This window comes from Patella vulgata, chromosome 7 (genome assembly GCF_932274485.2).
Source record: "Patella vulgata chromosome 7, xgPatVulg1.2, whole genome shotgun sequence".
Taxonomy (NCBI): domain Eukaryota; kingdom Metazoa; phylum Mollusca; class Gastropoda; family Patellidae; genus Patella; species Patella vulgata.
Genome location: NC_065885.2, coordinates 26,335,968 through 26,356,292, shown reverse-complemented (window position 1 = coordinate 26,356,292; position 20,325 = coordinate 26,335,968). Strand labels below are relative to the sequence as shown.

The following is a 20,325-nucleotide window of genomic DNA, read 5'->3' as shown; positions in this document are numbered from 1 at the left end:
GTGATTGCATTACTGTCATATAAACAACATGTGAAAACATTACTTTTTAAAATAATATAATGAAATCCAATGATAACAAAAAAATATTATTATTTTTTTTTTTTTTTTTTTAAATCAAAGCATTACTATATTCCTATTATAAATTTTATTTCACCATTGATTGCCAAGCGCCACTGATAAAAGGGGAATAACTCTTATTTTAATTCGTTACTGAACTAGTACGTACCAAAGTTCATTCTTTTCGCCGAGTCCAATGTGAAGTGTTTGAAACTTGAAAGATGTTGAAGATTACCAGTATTAAGCATTTAACTTCAAATGCAGTCAAACATGTAAAGGAACATTTTCATTTATTTTATTTTCTCAATGTGAATGCCCTTTTGTTTGCTTTTTGGGCGAAATGCATTTTGTGATTTTGATTCTTCATTTCTTGTTTTTTTTCTTGCAGAATTTACAAGGGAAGAAAACTTGCCCAAAATATTACAGGTATTTTATAAATATATAGGCCTAGTACTTGATATTTTTTTTCAAATTAAATGGTTGCAAAGGATGAGTGATCTGCAGTCTCTTAGATAATACGATAATTGCGGTGAGTAGTGATAATAGCTAGAAAATGACCAGACCTGTTAATATTATTGTCGAGGCCCTAGAGTAGATTGGAATTAGATATTAGATGTATTTTATCAGAAATCAAATGTTTAATATTGATAATAAAGCCATTTCTAGATTTTAAATTTCAGTAGAAATATTATTTGATATAATTAACCCACCATGACTATAGTTTCTATATGTCACCGGTGACATATTAATGCTGTTTTAATGAAGTTGGCACATGTAGGGCTATCTGATAGTCCTAAATTAAATTATTTTACAGTTCTGGAGGATTCCCTGAAAGCGAATATTTAGAGAAAAGTTCTGTACCAACTTACCACTTTCAGAAAAGTCTCCCAAGATTGCCAGTTCCAAAACTTGAAAAAACCTGTGAAAGATATCTTGCCTCTCAGAAACCACTGTTATCTGCAGATGATTACTCTAGAACAGAATCTTTGGTGAAAAACTTTCAAGAAACCGATGGACAGGGTGAGAAAAAGTTGAACAATTTTACCACCATGTAAAAAAATTGTCATTGGAGCTTCCTTTCAGGGTATGTGAATGACTAAGTGGCCTAGAGCATGCACTTTGGGTTTTGATGAGAGAATGTTTGGTCCCATTTCTCTCTCTAATTTATAATTCTCCTTTCAACAAATTTCTAAATGTTGATGGTTTTCTTAATTTCTTCCTCCTTAATTTCAGTATTGCAAGAAGAATTGGTTGCCACAGATAAAAAAAATAAACACACTAATTATGTATCAGGTACTGTATATCTAGGACTTAATATTACATGTATGCTCATTGTTTAAAAGTTATCTAAAAACACAGATTTTTTTACATCGTTTAGCACACTGAAAAATCAGAAGAAGAAAAATCTATAGCATTCAAAATTCCATGTATATTTTTGTCAGAACTTTAGTTAAAATTGTCACATGCTAGATCACATTAATGCCTTGGAAAGAAATCTATGATTTCACTATTGAAAGTCCTTGTATACTTTTGCCACATGCTAGATTTTATTAATGTCTTTGAAAGAACTATATTTTGCATATTTTCTTTTAGATGTATGGTTTGATATGTATTTGAAAGACAGACGACCTGTTGTTATTACCCACAATCCTTTTATGGTATTTAATGATGATCCAAGACGTGAATATAATAATCAAGTAAATGCTGATAATATTCTAACACAAAAAAAACCTTTAAAATGAGATTACATCTTTTGGTGTCCAGCTTTGTCATAAAAACTTTGGCAGTATGAGTTTTGAGTTAATTCTTAGACTGAATTCCAATCTATTGGTAGTAAATATAATCACTGTATGGGCTATTAAATTCCTTTTCTGTATAGATTGTTTGTGTAGCTGATGAGTATTTAGGAATTTGTTTAAAGATATCCATGTAAATTTATAATGGCTCTATTTATTGGTCATTGTACCTGTTTGAGTTATCCCCCTTTAGTCTTCAGAATCAAGATTGTTTAGAAATTAGTTCATTTTCTATGATAGTTAATTTTGAGGTGTTAATTGTCTCCAGCACTTGTAACTTATATTGTATGCATTAACCAGGTATCTTAGATTAACTGGCTGTTTTAAGGAAGAAGTTTTCAGAATGTAATACACAGTAGAATCTTTAGAAACTTTGGGGTTAGTGGTTCCACAGATTTGATTTGAAATTGTCATTGCTTTTAAACATTTAATATTATACCAATCAATTCAGATTAATTTTATGGCACATTTATTAAGATATTGAATATTTGTTACAGTTATTGCGAGCAACCAACATGGTGGTTTCATCAGTGAAATTTATGAAAACTTTACGAGATGAATATTTATCTCCGGAAGTATTTCATTTAAATCCAGCTAAAAGTGACAATGAAAGTTTTAGACGTCTTGTTAGGTAAAAATTGTAATTCCTTTCTACATAAAGAACAAAGACGGTATACAATGTAACTATGCTTAAGAATACGTTATGAAATTTACCAATACTGTGTGGCAGCTAAAGGACTATGTCGACGAGTGCATATCAAGAGCTTAATAATCTGTAATATGTTTATAATTGGCTTAAATGCAATGCAAGCCAGATCTTTCAATATATAAGTATCTCAAAAGTCAAACATTTGTATTATTTATTTTAATTTAAAAACTGTTGTTCCGGACTATGTTACTCCGTCCGTGCTTTGGTATAACAACATTTATTTGATACAATTGCAGTTCAGAAATCTGTCCACTAGAATTTCTCTTTTCTGTACATTTAGTTATGAAGTGAAAGTAAAAGACAATACTACAGGCCTCTGTTGGTTTAATGAAATGGGGGGAGGGGGTGTAAGTTATCACTTTTTTGTGCTTGCCAGGCTAATGAAGAAGAGCATATATGCCATGCAGTGTGCTATGAGGAAAATCTTGCATGACGTACAATGGCTCAGGGGACCTGTAATGTGCTGATAATGGTATACATGTAAACAGGACCTTGTTTTTTTTCATCGAAGTTGTCTGCGATAGCACTTTAGAGGAAGCAGACGTTAAATAAAGCTATTTCACACACACACACACACACACACACACACAATTTCATCGAATCTGGACTACTAGACATTTTTGCTTGCCAGGCAAATTCTCTACCCAAGGAATGTTCTAGGTCAACACTGTTCTCTGTTAATTTAATGTTTTTGAGATCACTGAATAATTTTAAGAGTTAAAATTTATTATTGACAGTTGTCATCACAGGAAAGAATACAGATTGCACATTTTAATACTTTTATTTACATCATCATATGGTTTGGAACTATGTTACTATAATAAAGTTATTATGTCAGTGAACAAACTTTTTCATTTGAAGATTTGTAAACATTATGAACTTTTATTGCAGAATGTTACCTGAAGCATTATCATGGTACGGAGCATACTGGTATAAAGCTTTTCCTCTAGATATGAGCCAGTATAAACGATTATTTTGTTCGACTCGGATACCTAGACACAAGAAAGATGAACTTTATACTGATCCATCAGCTAAACATCTTGTAGTTCTTAGAAATGGAAATCTCTATTTATTTGATGTACTTGATAGAGACGGTAAGGAAAGGATTTGATGGATTTTCTTTTTTATATGAAATCAATGCAAAAATGGCAAATTATTAGATTTTGTATTAATTTCATGATGAAATGATTCAATGTTATTGTTATATTAATTTCATGATGAAATATAATTCAATTTTGTATTAATTTCATGATGAAATGATTTAATTTTGTATTAATTTCATGATGAAATGATTCAGTTTTGTATGAATTTTATTATGAAATGCCTATAGATTTTGTATTCATGTATGATTTATAATTTCTAGGCTTGTATTATTTTTATGATGAAATATGAAGTATAGAAGCTTTATCAAATTTGATCTGTAATGCCAATCCATATTAACTGAGCATAATTCTTTTTACCAGGCAATATTGTAGCTGTAGAAGACATCATGGCACATATTAAATATATACTGGAAGATAAAACACCAAGTCCAGAATATCCAGTTAGTATCTTAACCTCAGAAAATCGTGATGTATGGGCAACAGTCAGAGAACAACTTGTTAATGCAGGTATATGAGAGAGGATTTTTAAATTTATTTGTTGATATGATGTACTATTGTAATTAGTGATATTACAACATTCCTAAGATTTAATTTTCTTGTCAGCACAATTTTTCGAAGTCAGCTTACTACTTTTAAGTGTGTATTTTACTATGTTAAATGCTTAACATCTATTGGTGTTACAGATACCTTTATACTTGGTTTAATGAGGGTACGATCCACCTGTAGCATGATAATATCAATCAAGAATTTGATAAAATAGCAGACCTGTCACTTAATTCATAGACATCAAAGTATAACATAAATTTATTGAATATTTATTGTAGGTAATGAGAATACATTAAAATTAGTAGATGGTGCTGTGTTTGCACTTGTATTAGATGATGCCCAACCCACTGATCCCAATCAAGTATCTAGAGCTTTTTTACATGGTAATGGCATTAACAGGTCGGTAGTTTTGAGTGAAAAAGATTTTTTTTTTTTTACATGTAAAGAGATATGAGATGATATTGCACAATTGTTGTCTATGAAGAAGTCTACTTTTAACTGATAGTTGTTATATATGTATCCCAGACAGTTAAAGATCATTATGGGAGATTAGATAAAGAGGTGGCAGTTCTCACTACAATAGTTAAGAACTAGATAATGTAAAGGCAATTTGCTGAAAATTTCAGTCAAATTGACCCACTCTGAACCAAGATTTTAGCGATTGAATTTTCGGCCTAGCCTCGATCATCATTACTTAAGTTCATTACTTAAGTCGGTACGATAAAAAAAACATAGTCTCGATTATCCATTTCATGATTAAATCATGAATGGAAGTCGAACAGAAAATTGGAACCTAATCCAATAAACATCGCAGGCTAGCGATGACATCGAGAGTTGATTATGGTCTGGATAAGTTAATTAATGTCTAATTAATGATTTAGATAACATTTCAGACCTAAAGAAAGACCTACAATAGGCAGATTTAGCTCTTGCATAATGTATGTTTAAACGGACATATCAATTATTGATAATTTTTAGCCAAATCAAGATATGTCATTGTTCCGACCTGTAATAGCTCCCAATGTTTGCGGGAGTGTAACACTACCAGTATTACAGACCGTCTCTGGATCTACTAACTGGGAGACAGGATCTCCTAATTTTCCAAAAAATAAATTTGGGTGGCATATAAATGCAATGTTCTCTGCATACATGTACATTAAATGGAAGATCTGATGGTTAGAGTTTGGAATTGTCTTTTCTCAGATGGTTTGAAAAAAGTTTTATGCTAATTTTGAATAAAGCTGGAACAGCTGCTGTCAATTTTGAGCATGCTTGGGGTGATGGTGTGGCTGTTTTAAGATATTTTAAAGAAGTATTCAAGGATACCACTGAGAAACCTAGTGCCAATCCTGATACTCGTCCCTCATCTATAGATTCCTCTAAAAGTGTACAAAGATTAGGTATGTATTATATACTATTATAGATCTGACTTTAGTTTCATGAATTTTATATTCCCACATCATTACAGTTAAATATAAGGTGTACAAATAGAAGCTCAAAAAGGATGTGAGAATTTATAAAAATGCTGCAAGGTCATTTGAAATTAAAAATGTAGGTTTAAAAAGAAAAGTATTTCAAAAGGGCACAGCTTTCTACTTTATTGGCATGAATGCCATGAAGATTCTGTTGTTTTTTGGGGCGTTTAAAAATGCACAATATGCATCTAGTTTTGCAGGTATTTATAGGGGTTTTTTTTACATTGTAGGATTAGCCTCTATATTTTATATTGTAAATCTGTTTGAACAGTACACTTTGGTGAATGGGGTGCAAAATAAATAATAATAATTAATAACTTATAACTCTAAATTTACAGACGGATGAATGCATGATGATCTATGATTTGAACCTGATTTGTTCTTTGTTAAATTAGTTAAATATACAATTTACTATAACCTGTTTAAAATCAGTCTTGGTTTAAAGTTAATGTAATATATACTCTTTGTTACAGAATTCAATCTTGACAGAAATATTGAGACAAAAATAACAGAAGCCAAACAGAAATTTGATGCCAAGATAAATTCTTTAGATTTTCACCATCTTGAATATCAAAAATACACTCGTCAGTTTATAAAGAAACAGAAACTTAGTCCTGATTCGGTTTTACAACTAGCAATACAGGTAGGGTTTTTTTTTCTCCACAATTTCTATGCCAAACTGAAATATGAATAGTTTGATAAATCAAAACTTACATATATTTCCTTAGATTTATTTAACTAAACAGAACCTAAAGGAGCAGTACCAGATATATTTTAGTGAATAAAACTGGTTAATCCAAGGTAAAAGTCTCTTTCAAATATTTATCCTAATCCAGTTCAGTTATCTGATGCTCTGTCTCTGTGATATTTTTTTAAAAAAATAAAAACTCTCAGTTTCTATATGGAATAGGCCAAAAGGTTACAGATTTCAGAACGTGTAGTTGAATCGAAAGAAGGATTAGTTGTAATTTGTCTTCGGGATTATCAAGCCACCAATACAATCAAAGATTCTTTTTAAGATGCATTGTTAATATGCACTTCAACAAAATGTATAAAACCTTTCACAATGATTATTTGAAATGCAATTGTAATTAATCAATTTCCTTGGGTGTTTTTATTTAGTATGCTAAAATAACAAGTATCTTAAAGTTTTAGTTTGTTTTAATTTGAACTTTGATGGGGTGCGATAGGTTCTCAGTAGTATTTTATTGTCCCCCGCCTTTCGAAGAAAGCAGGGGACTATTAAAATGGGTTCGTCTGTCTGTCTGTCTGTCTGTCTGTCTGTCTGTCTGTCTGTCCGTCCGTCCGTCCGTCCGTCCGTCCGTCCGTCCGTCCGTCCGTCCGTCCGTCCGTCCGTCCGTCCGTCCGTCCGTCCGTCCGTCCGTCCGTCCGTCCGTCTGTCTGTCCGTCACACTTTTTGGGACACAATAACTCTCTTCCTAATTGAGCTAGAATGTTCAAACTTGGTGTATGTGTTTATTAGGTCAATGCCTTGATGGAGTTCGAAGATGAGCATTTTCCGCTTAGGGTAAGCAGAGATAAGCAATTTGATTGGTTGATGCTTTGGGACACGATAACTCTCTTCCTAATTGGGCTAGAATGTTCAAACTTGGTGTATGTGTTGATTAGGTCAATGCCTTGATGGAGTTCGAAGATGAGCATTTTCCGCTTAGGGTAAGCAGAGATAAGCAATTTGATTGGTTGATGCTTTGGGACACGATAACTTTTAATTGAGCTAGAATGTTCAAACTTGGTGTATGTGTTTATTAGGTCAATGCCTTGATGGAGTTCGAAGATGAGCATTTTCCGCTTAGGGTAAGCAGAGATAAGCAATTTGATTGGTTGATACTTTGGGGCACGATAACTCTCTTCCTAATTGAGCTAGAATGTTCAAACTTGGTGTATGTGTTGATTAGGTCAATGCCTTGATGGAGTTCGAAGATGAGCATTTTCCGCTTAGGGTAAGCAGAGATAAGCAATTTGATTGGTTGATGCTTTGGGACACGATAACTTTAGTTCTAATTAAGTGAGATTGATGAAACTTGGTGTATAGTTTCATTACAGTAATACCTTGACTAAGTTTGATAATGAGCATTTTCTGCTCAGGGTAAGCAGAGCGATACGCAATTTGATTGGTCGAGACTTTGGAAAACAATAACTCTCCTACTTTGATTGTCCCCCGCCTTTCGAAGAAAGCAGGGAACTATTAAAATGGGTTCGTCCGTCTGTCTGTTTGTCTGTCTGTCCGTTCCGCTTATTTGTGATAAATTTATATGTGTCCTCTAATTATTTTCCTATTTCGGCGGGGGACATCAGCCTCACTGTTGGCTTGTTGTTTTGTAGATGGCATTTTATCGTATGTATGGTAAAACAGTCGGAACATATGAGTCATGTAGTACATCAGCTTATAAACATGGCCGTACAGAAACTATTAGACCATGTACATTAGCTACTTTAAAGATGTGTGAGCTGGTATATAATAAAAACACAACTGCCTCTGTAGAAGAATTACAGGCAACCATTAAGGAGTGTTCTACTGTTCATTCAGAATTAACTAAAAATGCTGCAATGGGTAAGAGAAATGTACAACATTTAAGTTTAATATATATAAATAAAAGCAAAAATGACCAGACTGGTGTGTTTGAGTCCATGGTTTGAGTCATTTGGGATCCCTGCATCGGACATATTTGGGTTTGAGAAAAGGCACTTTTAGAAGGAAAAAAGGGCACTGTCGAAAATTAGGGGGGGGGGGGATGGATCTGCCTCTGTTTAAGGTCCACTGGCGCAAACTAGGTCAATCATATGGTTATAAACAAATTAGTAACTTTTTTTTAACAATGGGAGGAAACTGGAGGCCCTGTAGAAAACCAACGATGTTGGACAACGACCTTATTCCTTGTCACATACAAGTGTGGGATTATGGTGAAGAGCCTGTGCCTTTACATTTGTGTATTTTGCAGTCCTAGATAAACGTGAAATATTAGTATGTTATTAATTTCATGTACATTTTTTGAATAGGTCATGGATTTGATCGTCATTTATTCACGTTGAAGAGACTGGCTGAAGCTCAAGGAAAAAACCTAGATATATTTGCTGATCCGTCCTATAATTATATAAATCATATCATCCTCTCCACATCTACATTATCAGATCCATCAGTTCTCATAGGAGGTTTTGCACCGGTTGTTCCTGATGGTCTTGGTATAGGTAATACAATATTTCTTTATTTTGTCACTTGGGGATCGGAACTCCGGTAGTGGAAAGGTTACAGTACTAGTAAATTTATCATCATGTTAAAGTCTCCACGTAAGAAATGGGACCTCCCATTATACAGATCGATCTAGTGTTATCAAGCATGGTACTCTTTTCATTAATTACTTGTACATTTATCTTTTTATAATGCATCAAGCAATCCAATTAATTATCATTCTGCAGAAAATGCTCGTAATCAAACTTGGTTATAGTATTGATGTATTGTGACAAAGTACTCTATAACTTTCATCAAATTGAACGATTATTTAGGTGCATAGAACTTATTGATCTAAGCTGCTTTTGATAATATATTATATTGACTTTTCAACTCTGTATATACTTCTGTTTAGGCACGAACTGGCTATGATCTAATTAAACATGTTATTAATCCCATATGTCATTTACAAACTACACATGATCTGTGTACAAGCTCCACATGACTTCAAAGGCATATGCACTGGTCAGTAAGCATACCATGACCTGATAAAGAGACAATTGCATGTATGATCATGAGTGTTATCTATTGCCGGAGGGTATATAACTAGTTCCTGTTGTATCTATGTAACTGTTTGATATTCTGTTTGAACTGCAAATACCTATGCAGGATGTGATATGATAAATAGTCATGGACACTTGACATGATTTGAGAGTATGTTCACAGATGAAGAACTTATCGCCCCAACAGAACCACTGAGCTGCATATGCGACACACAATAGCGCCATACACATGGGAGGGATTCATTGTCAAATTTGACACTTCAAGGAAGGGTTGATGAAAACTGCCAAGTGAATAAAAGTTCTTGTGTTTCAAAGCATCAACAAATTAATTAAATTGCTTATATCTGGTTAGCTCAAGTTGAACTTAGTTATTGATGTAATGCACTACCGGTATACACCAACTTTCATCACTCTTTCTCAATTAGAATTTACTAAATTAAATGATGATTATTTTCTGCTTGGGCTAAGGAGAGATAGCCCATTTAATTGTTCGATGCTTTATCAAAGATAAATAGGCAAGTACTTAATGAATGTATTTTGTTTATTATGGCATCAAGGCCTCACTGTTGGCTTGACAAATCGGCCCTGTTTGTCGCGACACAGGAGCGCCATCACGTAGTGATCTCTAAAACTATTATGGCCACTTCCGCCTTCATTTCTATCGGGTTTGGAGCTCAAAGGACGGCAATAAACTCGCTCTAACTTGACTGAATGAAAAATCTAACATACCTTTCGACTTTGTGGAATAACAATCTATAATTCTAGTGATCTTTTTTTTGAAAATCTTATCGGATTCCTGAGAACAGATGTATTTTCTTCATGATCACCATCAAAACATTGAAGAATCGATTATGTCGTAAATTTTATGTTAATTAGATTGCCATTACTTAGATTTTCCTTTTTCTCACTGTTTTATTGTCGATTTGGGATGATATGAATATTTAGTATATATTAAAGACGTCTCTATTCATTTGACCTTATTTGACGTTTAAACCTATATAATGTACATGAATTTTAGGTACTATTTTTTTTTGCGGATGAATACAGCTGTTCTGTATTGTATTCTGTTGTAGACTGTGAAAATTTTGGATCCATGTGTCAACGCTTTAAATCACATGGATCCATTAAACCTTCTAACTGTTTAATTCCATTTTTTTCATTGAAGATTCTTATATTACAAATCTTTCCTTACACTAGAAACGTAATCACTGGTTTTATTTTTAAAAACTTTAGTAAATTATGTTACATTAATAATTTTTTTTTTATTTTAACAGGTTACTCTGTCGAAGATAATCGTCTAGGTTTTAATGTGACAAGTTTTCCACCTGCTCGAGATGTACATGGTTTTATAGAAAGTTGTCAAGTAGCACTAGATGATATATACAGTATATTACAAGGCCAAAAACCTAGCAATAAATCGTGATCTTTGTCTATTTGTGATATCTCATTTAGTTATTGGTTAATATTTCCTTATGTAAGCAGATTATCAGGTTATGACATTTTTTCAATATGAAATATATCTTAGCTACATGTAATAATAATATTCATGGAGTTCCCAAAATCCAGCATGATGTTTTGCCCCTTGGATCTATTACTTGGCAAATTCAATACATGATACATACATCAATAAACTTAAATATGAACATAATACTCAACTTCAAAAATGGAGCAATGTTCATTAAAATCCCTAATTTTACAAGATATTTTTTTTCTGAATACTGTTATATAATGTAAATTGTTTATTTGTTATTAATTCCACAAGACATACTGTTTACTGTGTAATATTATTGTGATCTATATTTACATGAACATCTATTTATGTATTTTTTGATGAAAAATAAAATTGTCACACTTTTCAAAGTGTGTCAGTTATTGAAATCTAAAATTTCAGTATCTTGATGCAATTTACCATAAGAAACTACAGCTAATTTTTTCTTCGTGCCTTTGTAGTTAATGGGAGCATTCACAAGACAATAAAGATCATTTGTAGGTTGTCTCATTAGGTAAATATCAAGCAAAATCATTTGAGCCATAACTGAGGTAATAATTAAAGGCTCAATACCACTCTTGTTGTAACTGAATAATATGTCCCAATCTTTATTCTGGTCAACAGATTGTATTATTTTACAATATTCCAATTAATTGATGATACATATTTCATCTTAACACACCTAATTTAAAAAATTGGAAAAATTCAACTAAATGATTTGGAAAGCCTGACGTAAAGCTTTTCAAATGTGACTTGGATTTAAAAATATTTTTGAACCCTTTGGACAAGTAAAGTAGGATTGAATGGATAATTTACACAACAGGTAGGACACTAACACATCTAGTACTTAGAATAAGGCTATTTTTTATTTTCTGGAGCTGTCAAGCCAGCAAGAGTGTTATTGTCCCTTTAACATAAATTATTCAATGGTCATACATGTAGTCTTTTCCATTTCACTAATTTGAATAATGCATATCAATTACCAACAAATCGGATAATACCTTTCACAAAATTCCACAAAATTAAACAAGGGCTTTATCTCTCGATGCAATTAAAAGGAAAATTTTTGAAATTTAATAGGATTCATCTTGTCTAAATCTTGTACAGATCGTTGACAAAGTGAAATAAGTGTCATAACTCTGAAAGACCTTAACGGAAATTCAAAAGCTTCATCGTTTCACTGATAGAAACATAGTCTGCAGAGAGTTCACAAGAAATTGCATTCAACCAAAGGGGATGACAACAATCTAGGTATTATACTCAAATTATTATGTATAAATTTGTGTCAGATGTGGAAAGAAGTGATTCCTTTTGGCGAAAAAGAATCGGTGAAAAAAAGAAATGAAATGAAATGGGGTTTAACGTCCTACTGTTCTGCTCCTGTACTGGGGTAATGAAGAGGGGCATACGCCATACAGTGTGCTATGAGGGAAATTTTGCCTGGGCAGCGGCACTATCGCCTACTCTTATATCGAATTCCAACTGCCAAGGGATCTTTTACGTGCATTCCAATGTATACACGGTACCTCGGTTTTCCGTGTTATCCGAAGGATTAGACACCTGTGCTTGTCAGGCCATCCGTTCTGCACCACTGACGATCAGGGGAAACCACGTCGGAAAATCCAGATGATCTTTCTCGGCCAATGCAGGGATCGAACACACAACCTCCAGGCTAGCGAGCCAGAGTCTTAACCACCTAGCCACCCGGGTGAAAAATAGAAGGTAAGGATTAGAAAATAGCCTTAGAACGGGAAAGAGTGTTATTTATATATTGCAGCTTAAAGCGGCATTATGGAAGATTATGAAAGAGCTGACCGTCCATGCTATAATAGTTAAAAAAAAAAAAATAGATAATGTAAAGTGAATATGCTGCAAATTTCAATCAAATTACTTGAGTCTAGTCGAGAAATTCTCATTTCAATAACACTGTAGCCTCAATTGTAATTGTTACCGTTATTACAAAAATAAATAAAGTCTTGATTATCCATGTTTACGGGTAATCATCAACCCCCATTAAAATGCAGATCGGATTCTAATCTGTTGAAAATCAGACCCATTAGATGGCACTATGAGGGTTGATTATGGTCTGCATTTTAGCGTTGACTTTTTGGAAGCTACAATGGCTCAAAAAGGGCACATTTACATTTTTATCGTATTTGTAATCAGATTTGTTCGTTGAAATAAGTAATCCGAATTGAATGCCAGTCGTTAATTGTCTTAAAACCTGGGTATTTTGAAAGGCGCGAAGTGGCGGAAATAGACCACCATAAAACATTTCGTGCGAGATCCAACCAGCCAATGAAATAGCAACAGTCAAAGTATTGCGCAATATAAAATCCGGCTACTAAATCGTATCAAACCAAAGTCTCGAAGAAGTTGTGTTTTCACATCAAATCGAATCTTATTTACACTTGTCTAGCTAAGTGAGTACCCTCTGTTTGAACTGGTAAGCTTTCGCCAGCTTCCATCTTAAATTACTTAGTGATATCTCAAACAAGATCAGTAGATGCCAAAGGTTTAAAAAAAACTGAGCCCTGTTCGTGGTTCAGAACTATTAAACCATTTTTTCACACCGTAAATCAGGTATGCTTTTATTTATTGACGTTTTTTTCTGTGTGGTAAGGAACTGTGATGTCTTGGTCGAATTAACAAAATCGGGATTGAATTTTACGGCGACCATACTATGGAAGCCTTTTAGGGCCATTTTATTATCTCGACTAAATCAAGAACCGGAAAGCGAGAAGTCGGTGGAGAACGCGAGGAAATATTGGGGTCATGAGATAACGAACCCTATCGAATTTTCAGCATTCGGTCAACTTCCGTTCCGAAGTTAAGCCCCTTAAAAATCCGAAACATTGTGAACATGCGATACTATATTTCAGGCTCACTGAACGTAGTGTTCAGGCCTTCACAGAGACTGACACGCGACCGCTTAGCAGTAAACAGTTGCCCAGTAAAATTGACTGGGGTCGATTTTAGTTTCGACAAGGATTCAATAGGATATGGTTCCTGAACGAGTGAACGTACAGGGCGAGTGTTAATCTGTTTCACAGAGTATTACGAAAGTCTTTTAATATCTCTGTAAAAGATGACTACCTAGCGAATATTCACTGCTGATCAGTGTGGGCGAGTGTATGAGACCTACGTTCAAAGCTGAACTAGCGATACTACAACTTGGTGTGAAACATGATCCCTTTCACACAATAAAGCCTGTTGATTTTTAAATGTGTTGTGAAGCATTGTGATCGGATAGGATGAAGCCTGTTGATTATCAATATTCTAGGACTATCTATTCCAGATATATAATTTACATGTCAGGAATTGTTAACATCCTTATCAAATTTGGACAACTATGTTTTCCTTTACAAATAGTCTAGCTTGGTTGTAATGTACTAAAAAAACTGAGTAAACAGTAACTATAGTGTTTAAAGGAGCTAAATCGCTAACATTTGGGACCTACAAATTGACAAAAGTGGGTCGCAACGCATATAATACTGTAATATGAATGTATATAAACTGATTTACATTCAGTGGTTTCCGTTTTTACTCCAATTTCAAATCAGTTATGTTCGGCGAAATAAGCCAGCAGTCTCAAGCGAGTGCAAATTTCTAGCGTCTGGTTATTCCAGTCTACATACGCCGTTTGATTTGATGCAATGTGTCTAGCCTCGTCCCTCGAGTCTCTTGATACAACTGGGGCTGTACACGATTCGTGTACCAATGGTAAAATGTTTATTTTGTCTTAAATATTGGATATCAAAAGCCCATCTTTTCCGGTAAGATCACAACATGATTGTTGATTTAATTTGACAAATAAATCATGTTTTCAATGTTGAAGATTTTAGATGATATTGAGTTAGAGACTTAGCTACTTTAATTAGCTCTTTGGTTTTTGCGATATCTACATGGTTAAAAGAGCCATGCTACAAGCCGTGGTCGCTTAGCTATAACTGTAGCGAGGTTGACCTCAATAAAATACGCCATAATAAGACTACCTTAGATTGTTGTATGGATAATATAACACTTGTGACAGAATGTTACTAAGGTAGGCCATCTCGTAAATAATATGACTCATGCCTTATCTCCCATGGAAGGCTGCTTATTGCATATACTATATATAGAGAATCTCCTACCAGTCTTTTTTATCAAAAAAGACGAGTAGGAGATTTTATTTATCACCCAGTCCCTTCTTAGTGCACAAATAGATAAATATAATTCTTTGCTGTAGATTTCACTTTTACTGAACATTACGGCGTAGTGATACATCATTTTTTGACAGCAATTCAACCTTTGCAAAGTCCTTTATATTGACCCAGTGTTTCCATCATGGTCAATTGAATAACAACAGTTCATTTTTAATAAAAAAAAAAAGTTACTTTTAATAAGAAATGAACTGTACTTTGAAAATAAAAAAGTAGTTCCTTTTCAACTGACCAATCAAATTCATGTAAAGCGATATCTCCTAAGGAGATATCGCAATAGATTATTATGAAATATATCACACAAGCGATATCTACTGTAGAATGTATTATTGGATGATAAACTGTAATATATACTGGGCATAATCATTATCACCCTCCATTTTATATGAAGTTGATTGGATAGGAACGAATAAGACTTCTCGGTCCAACCAAGTCTTATCATTTAATAAAATAGCAGACGACTGATCTACTATTCGTGATCCAAGAATGTCGGCTATTACAGTCAAGATATTAGACGAATCTCATAGGCAAATTAAAAAGACTTGGTTGTTTCCCCACCAGTGCCGGATTAGGCAAATAAGGCAAGTACCTTAGGGCCAACAAAAAATTCAGGCCACATGTACACACGTCGGCGGGCGGGGAATTTATATTTTTCTTTCCATAAACATTCAAACTGAAAAATTGAAAAGACAAGTACATATTTAATTTTGATACCCCCTTTTTTTAACCTTCCAGGAGATTGTAAGATGGATCCTGTAGCTAACGCAACATTACCGGTTTATGGACAATGGGGAGTGCCTGGGTTATCGGCTTTTGTTGGCTCCATATTTTCAATTTGGATTATTTTAGCGAACATTGTTGTTCTAATGGCAATTGTAGCTTCCAAGTGTTTAAGAAATGCCCGAGAAAGTCTGTGTATTGCTCATATTACGGTTGCTGATTTATGTATGGGACTCATTTTTGGTCCCCTGACCGTTGACTATTTTGTGAAGGGCTATTGGGACAATGGATGTGATTTTTTGTTTAATTACACAGTCATACCGTTTTATGTAACTTTTATGACTGTACATTCACTGGGTTTAATGAATGTGTTCAAACTGATATCGGATTGTTGCCGAGCACAAATCAAAAAATGTCTCAAAGTGTTTTTGCTCGTGACAGTATTTGCCCTCTTCTGGTTTTATTTTATAATGGTGGTTGTTTCGACTTATAATGTTCGAGTTACAGGCATTTCATTTTCCTTAAAAGTTGGCATATCATGTACAGATCAGTTCGCTATAGATAAATTGGGAACGATTGTTTTGGCATTGATGGCGTACTGGGCACCGATGATATTTAACATTATCTTTTTGATAGTCCTTTTCATTCGAGTAAGAAAAGACCTCTACTCTGTTGAACGACAGCTGCTGACTTTCAAAACACACGCAGTTGCTGTAGCGGTTTCTTGTTTGTTACCTCTTCCGGCAATAGCTATTCTAGGAGATCTAGGCAGTGCGGTTTGCTTTACTCACAACTGCCAAGTTATGGCGACTATTGCTAATTTTTATTTGCTGATAAAATCAGGACTTATGCCGTGCGTTTGGTTTATATCCCCCGAGTTTAGAGAAAGTATCAGGCATATTCTTTCACTCGTTAATATAAGAAGCAACACTTAAAGGACAATATTGGTGTCAGTCATTATCACATATGTGATAGAACTGGTTAAACACGTTCCAAATATAATTTAATCTGATAATTCAAAAAAGTAATTGAATGTCACTAAATAAGGGAAAACGAGAAAATAGAAATAGTCCGTACATTCCCTTGTTTTTATACGCCCACATTTTCATTTGGTCACTTGTTAAGGTTGTGGACCCTCTAAAGGTCACAATTTTGATCCGATTTGGTCTTAGAAGTAATTATACTTGAGCAGAAATTCGCCCGTGTGTCTGTTATCACTCGCCACTTCAGTCAATTATATAGAAGTATAACTCGTGTGATAATTAGTGACACCAATATTGTCCTTTAAATTCTCTGAAAGTCATTTATACATTTGCAGAAGGCCCGCTTTACATGTACTCATGGAAGAGAACCGGTGTTTGTACGACAGGGCGTAAACATCCGCATGTGCACATTTTACGCGAGAAGAAACGCCATCGAGCAACGTTTTTTCAGCCATGGAAACGGTCGCTCTCCGTGTACGCGTCTAATGCAAATGTAATGGTTTATGGTACCATTTCCATGGAAGTATTTCCGCGTGCGAGAAAACGCGTAGTGAAAAAAGTTGCTCGATGAACGACTTTTCCGTAGCGGATGTTTACTTTCTTGTGGAATAAACGCGAGTTCTCTTCCACTAAGTCAATCGTTGTTGCATATTCATCTTAGAAATTGCAGATTAATTTGTACACGGTGTTATTATAAAAAGGCCGCGACTGAACGTAAACAATATATGACTCTATTTAAAGATTTTTCGGTACACATGCATGGAAATATATAAAATCGCGCGCTAAAACGCTGTGTTTTTCCGCTAGTGGAAACGTGTACATGGAAAGCAAACTACAATTTACAAAGATATGATGAATTGCAATTTTCGCAACATCTGCAGACGATAGAAACAGGATATTGTCAAAACGGACGTAAACCAGAATGTCCAAAACCACAAATTAATGTAGTCCAAGTCTGTCAAAATATATATCAGTGGATTCTTACTAAAAATACAAAATATTTTATTGGTCATTTTTATCCACATTGGCTCGGCTATGGTAAGGAGCTGGCTTATACTAGCCAGGAGAACCTGGGTTTGAGTGAAGGTTTTTTTTCCTCGGGATTTTCCAGCGTGGTTTTCCCTTTGTTAATGTTATTGGTTGAACAAAACGGACATATATTTTATTCATATAAGTGACAGTCGAATGTGCCCAGTTTCATAACCAGAGTTGGCTCCCTTACAGGTAGGATTATAATATTCAAAATAAATATTACAAAATTTAGACTGAAACTGAATTTATTGCTAACATATTTAAATTTGTATAGAAGAACTCAGACTGCGTTTTCATTATGTCCATTATTCTAGAAATGTGATGTCAAGATTTGTTTTTATTTAATGTTTGAATGTATCGACGAAACTAAAGAGTATCTGAGATGTATGTTTTGTACATGTCAATATGCTAATTATCAATATCTCTAAATAGCTATTAAATTTGTCAGATTCTGGTTATCCATGACGTATAACTTATCTTCACAGAAAGGATTATCAAGTGTTGTATGTAAATTGTATAATGCATTTACGTTAATTTACAAATATACGTTTATAAACGTATTTTGAAACTATGTATTGTGTAAACACGCGTTTATATTACTTATTATCAGAATGTCAATAATAATATATCAGAATTGTCAATAATATTATAATATATTATATCAGAATTTTCAATAACATTAAATATATATATATATATATAAAGAGAAATGGGGTTTAACGCCTACATGACACAAACTAGGTCATTTCGGGACTAATACATGGTTCAATTTTATTTCAATAACTCGTTGTGCGTAGGGGTCTTTAGCAGTGGGAGGAAACCGGAGGGCCTGGAGAAAACCTATGAGGCTGGACAGGCGACCCTACTCCTTGTCACGTACAGCCGGGGAATCGAAACTACGCCAGATGACTCAGGGACAGACCTTATGATACAATGCTCAGTGCTACCCCCCCCCCCCCTTATAATATATCAGAATTGTAAAAAAAAACTTACAATAATAACGTTTATAACGTTTCGCTAAAATTATGGACTGGATTATAGAAATCAAACAAGGTTTAGCTAAGTGTTGTGAACTTAAAGTTATGGAGGCTGCTATCCGTCGGACACACTTTTATATTTCGGGAGCCTATTAGATTCCTCGATCATCGCTAATAGCCTACCAAGTCTCGCGCTTTCCAGCAAAAATATCTACCTCTGATAATCCAGTTGCAAAGTGCATGTTAGTAAGGTTTCCGTTGAGGTTGCACGGAGGTTGCCATGGGTTAGATCTATTTCTTAAGGTCACCTCCAGATTTGGTCAAAGGTCACGAAATGTACATGTAAACAGGGCTAGTGCTAACCCTTACCACTTACCCAAACCCTAACTCTGTTTACATCTCGTGACCTATGACGAAAAATTGACCTGGCCTTATCATTTGACACTAACCCTTCGGTAGTCCCGGCGAGGTGAACCCAAGGAATTTTTTAGGGGTGGCGCCCGCGGGGACGATATGGATAGTGCGCCTATGTAATTCGGATGATACGAGAAACTGTGTACACATTGACGTCCAAATATAAAAGAACCCGTGGCAGTTAGAATTTGAAATACCCCACGGACACATCATCGTCTTGCACGTGTTGTGGTGATGAGATGATCGACAACTTCAATCCCGTTCCATTATTGTCAGCTAGCATAATTTAATTGTTACTGTATAAAAAAAAAAGGTCGCTGAGATGTAAATAAGATTAGAACACGTGATTGTTGACGAGATTGTGGGCTAGCCCTAGACCTAGCCCCAATGCTTACCCTAACCTACAATCTCACCAACAATTTACGTGCCCTAACGTTATTTACATTTAAGCGACCTTTACAAAAATTGAACTGGCCTTAACAAACAGATTTAGCCCTACCGCAGTGGTCCATTTCCCGCGGGCCAGTTAAAGTCTTTGTAGTAGCCTATCTCAGTGAAATTCTCTCAGATTCGCACTAAACACCAAGATAGTAATTGAGGGATAATATTTCCCGCGTGATCATTTAGGGGTGTGAGTGGCAAGGACAAGCAACTCAGCGAGGTGCGGGGGGGGGGGGTGCAAATTTGTGAAAGATACACGCTCTCTATACGTCATTTTGACTTGGGGGGGGGGCACTTGCTAAGACACAGAAAATAAGATTTAACACAACATAATTATGACATACCAAATACATGTACCGTTTTAGTTTTACTGATGTAATGGTGGTATGGCCGAACGGATAACAAGCTTCCCGGGTGACGAATCACGCTACCATTGGTCGGAAAAAGGTCCGCAATTGTCAAAAATATCGAAAAACATAGAGAAGGCGAAAGTAAAAATTTCAATTTCGAAGACTTGCAGTTTTGTTTTTTATGACCGAATACCAGCCAGCCTACCTAGATCGATAACCATTTGCAATTTGCATGGCCAGCATTGTAGTGTTCTACGGGCCCCGGCTATCGGTGTCCAGAT

General features: G+C 34.7%; 2 protein-coding genes across 6 annotated transcripts; both read left to right on the top strand.

Moving 5' to 3' along the window:
• The first annotated feature begins 192 nt into the window (after nucleotides 1-192).
• On the top strand, nucleotides 193-11,271 carry LOC126828333 (carnitine O-palmitoyltransferase 2, mitochondrial). The gene is made up of 14 exons (XM_050558025.2): nucleotides 193-329; nucleotides 446-483; nucleotides 872-1,077; nucleotides 1,291-1,350; nucleotides 1,651-1,754; nucleotides 2,351-2,484; nucleotides 3,454-3,656; nucleotides 4,026-4,172; nucleotides 4,490-4,610; nucleotides 5,415-5,611; nucleotides 6,160-6,329; nucleotides 8,030-8,258; nucleotides 8,705-8,893; nucleotides 10,711-11,271. The coding sequence occupies exons 1-14, from the start codon at nucleotides 279-281 to the stop codon at nucleotides 10,857-10,859; spliced, it is 1,998 nt and encodes a 665-aa protein (XP_050413982.1). The 5' UTR covers nucleotides 193-278; the 3' UTR covers nucleotides 10,860-11,271.
• A 1,944-nt stretch (nucleotides 11,272-13,215) lies between these two features.
• LOC126828339 (uncharacterized) lies at nucleotides 13,216-18,543 on the top strand. Of its 5 annotated transcripts, none has more exons than XM_050558039.2 (2): nucleotides 13,216-13,508; nucleotides 15,863-18,543. In XM_050558039.2, exon 2 carries the CDS (start codon nucleotides 15,874-15,876, stop codon nucleotides 16,780-16,782), a length of 909 nt encoding a protein of 302 aa, XP_050413996.1. In that variant the 5' UTR covers nucleotides 13,216-13,508; nucleotides 15,863-15,873; the 3' UTR covers nucleotides 16,783-18,543. The 5 variants fall into 5 exon arrangements, with proteins under 5 accessions (XP_050413996.1, XP_050413998.1, XP_050413997.1 ...); XM_050558041.2 differs by having other exon boundaries at nucleotides 13,217-13,371; XM_050558040.2 differs by having other exon boundaries at nucleotides 13,220-13,348.
• The last annotated feature ends 1,782 nt before the right edge of the window (nucleotides 18,544-20,325 follow it).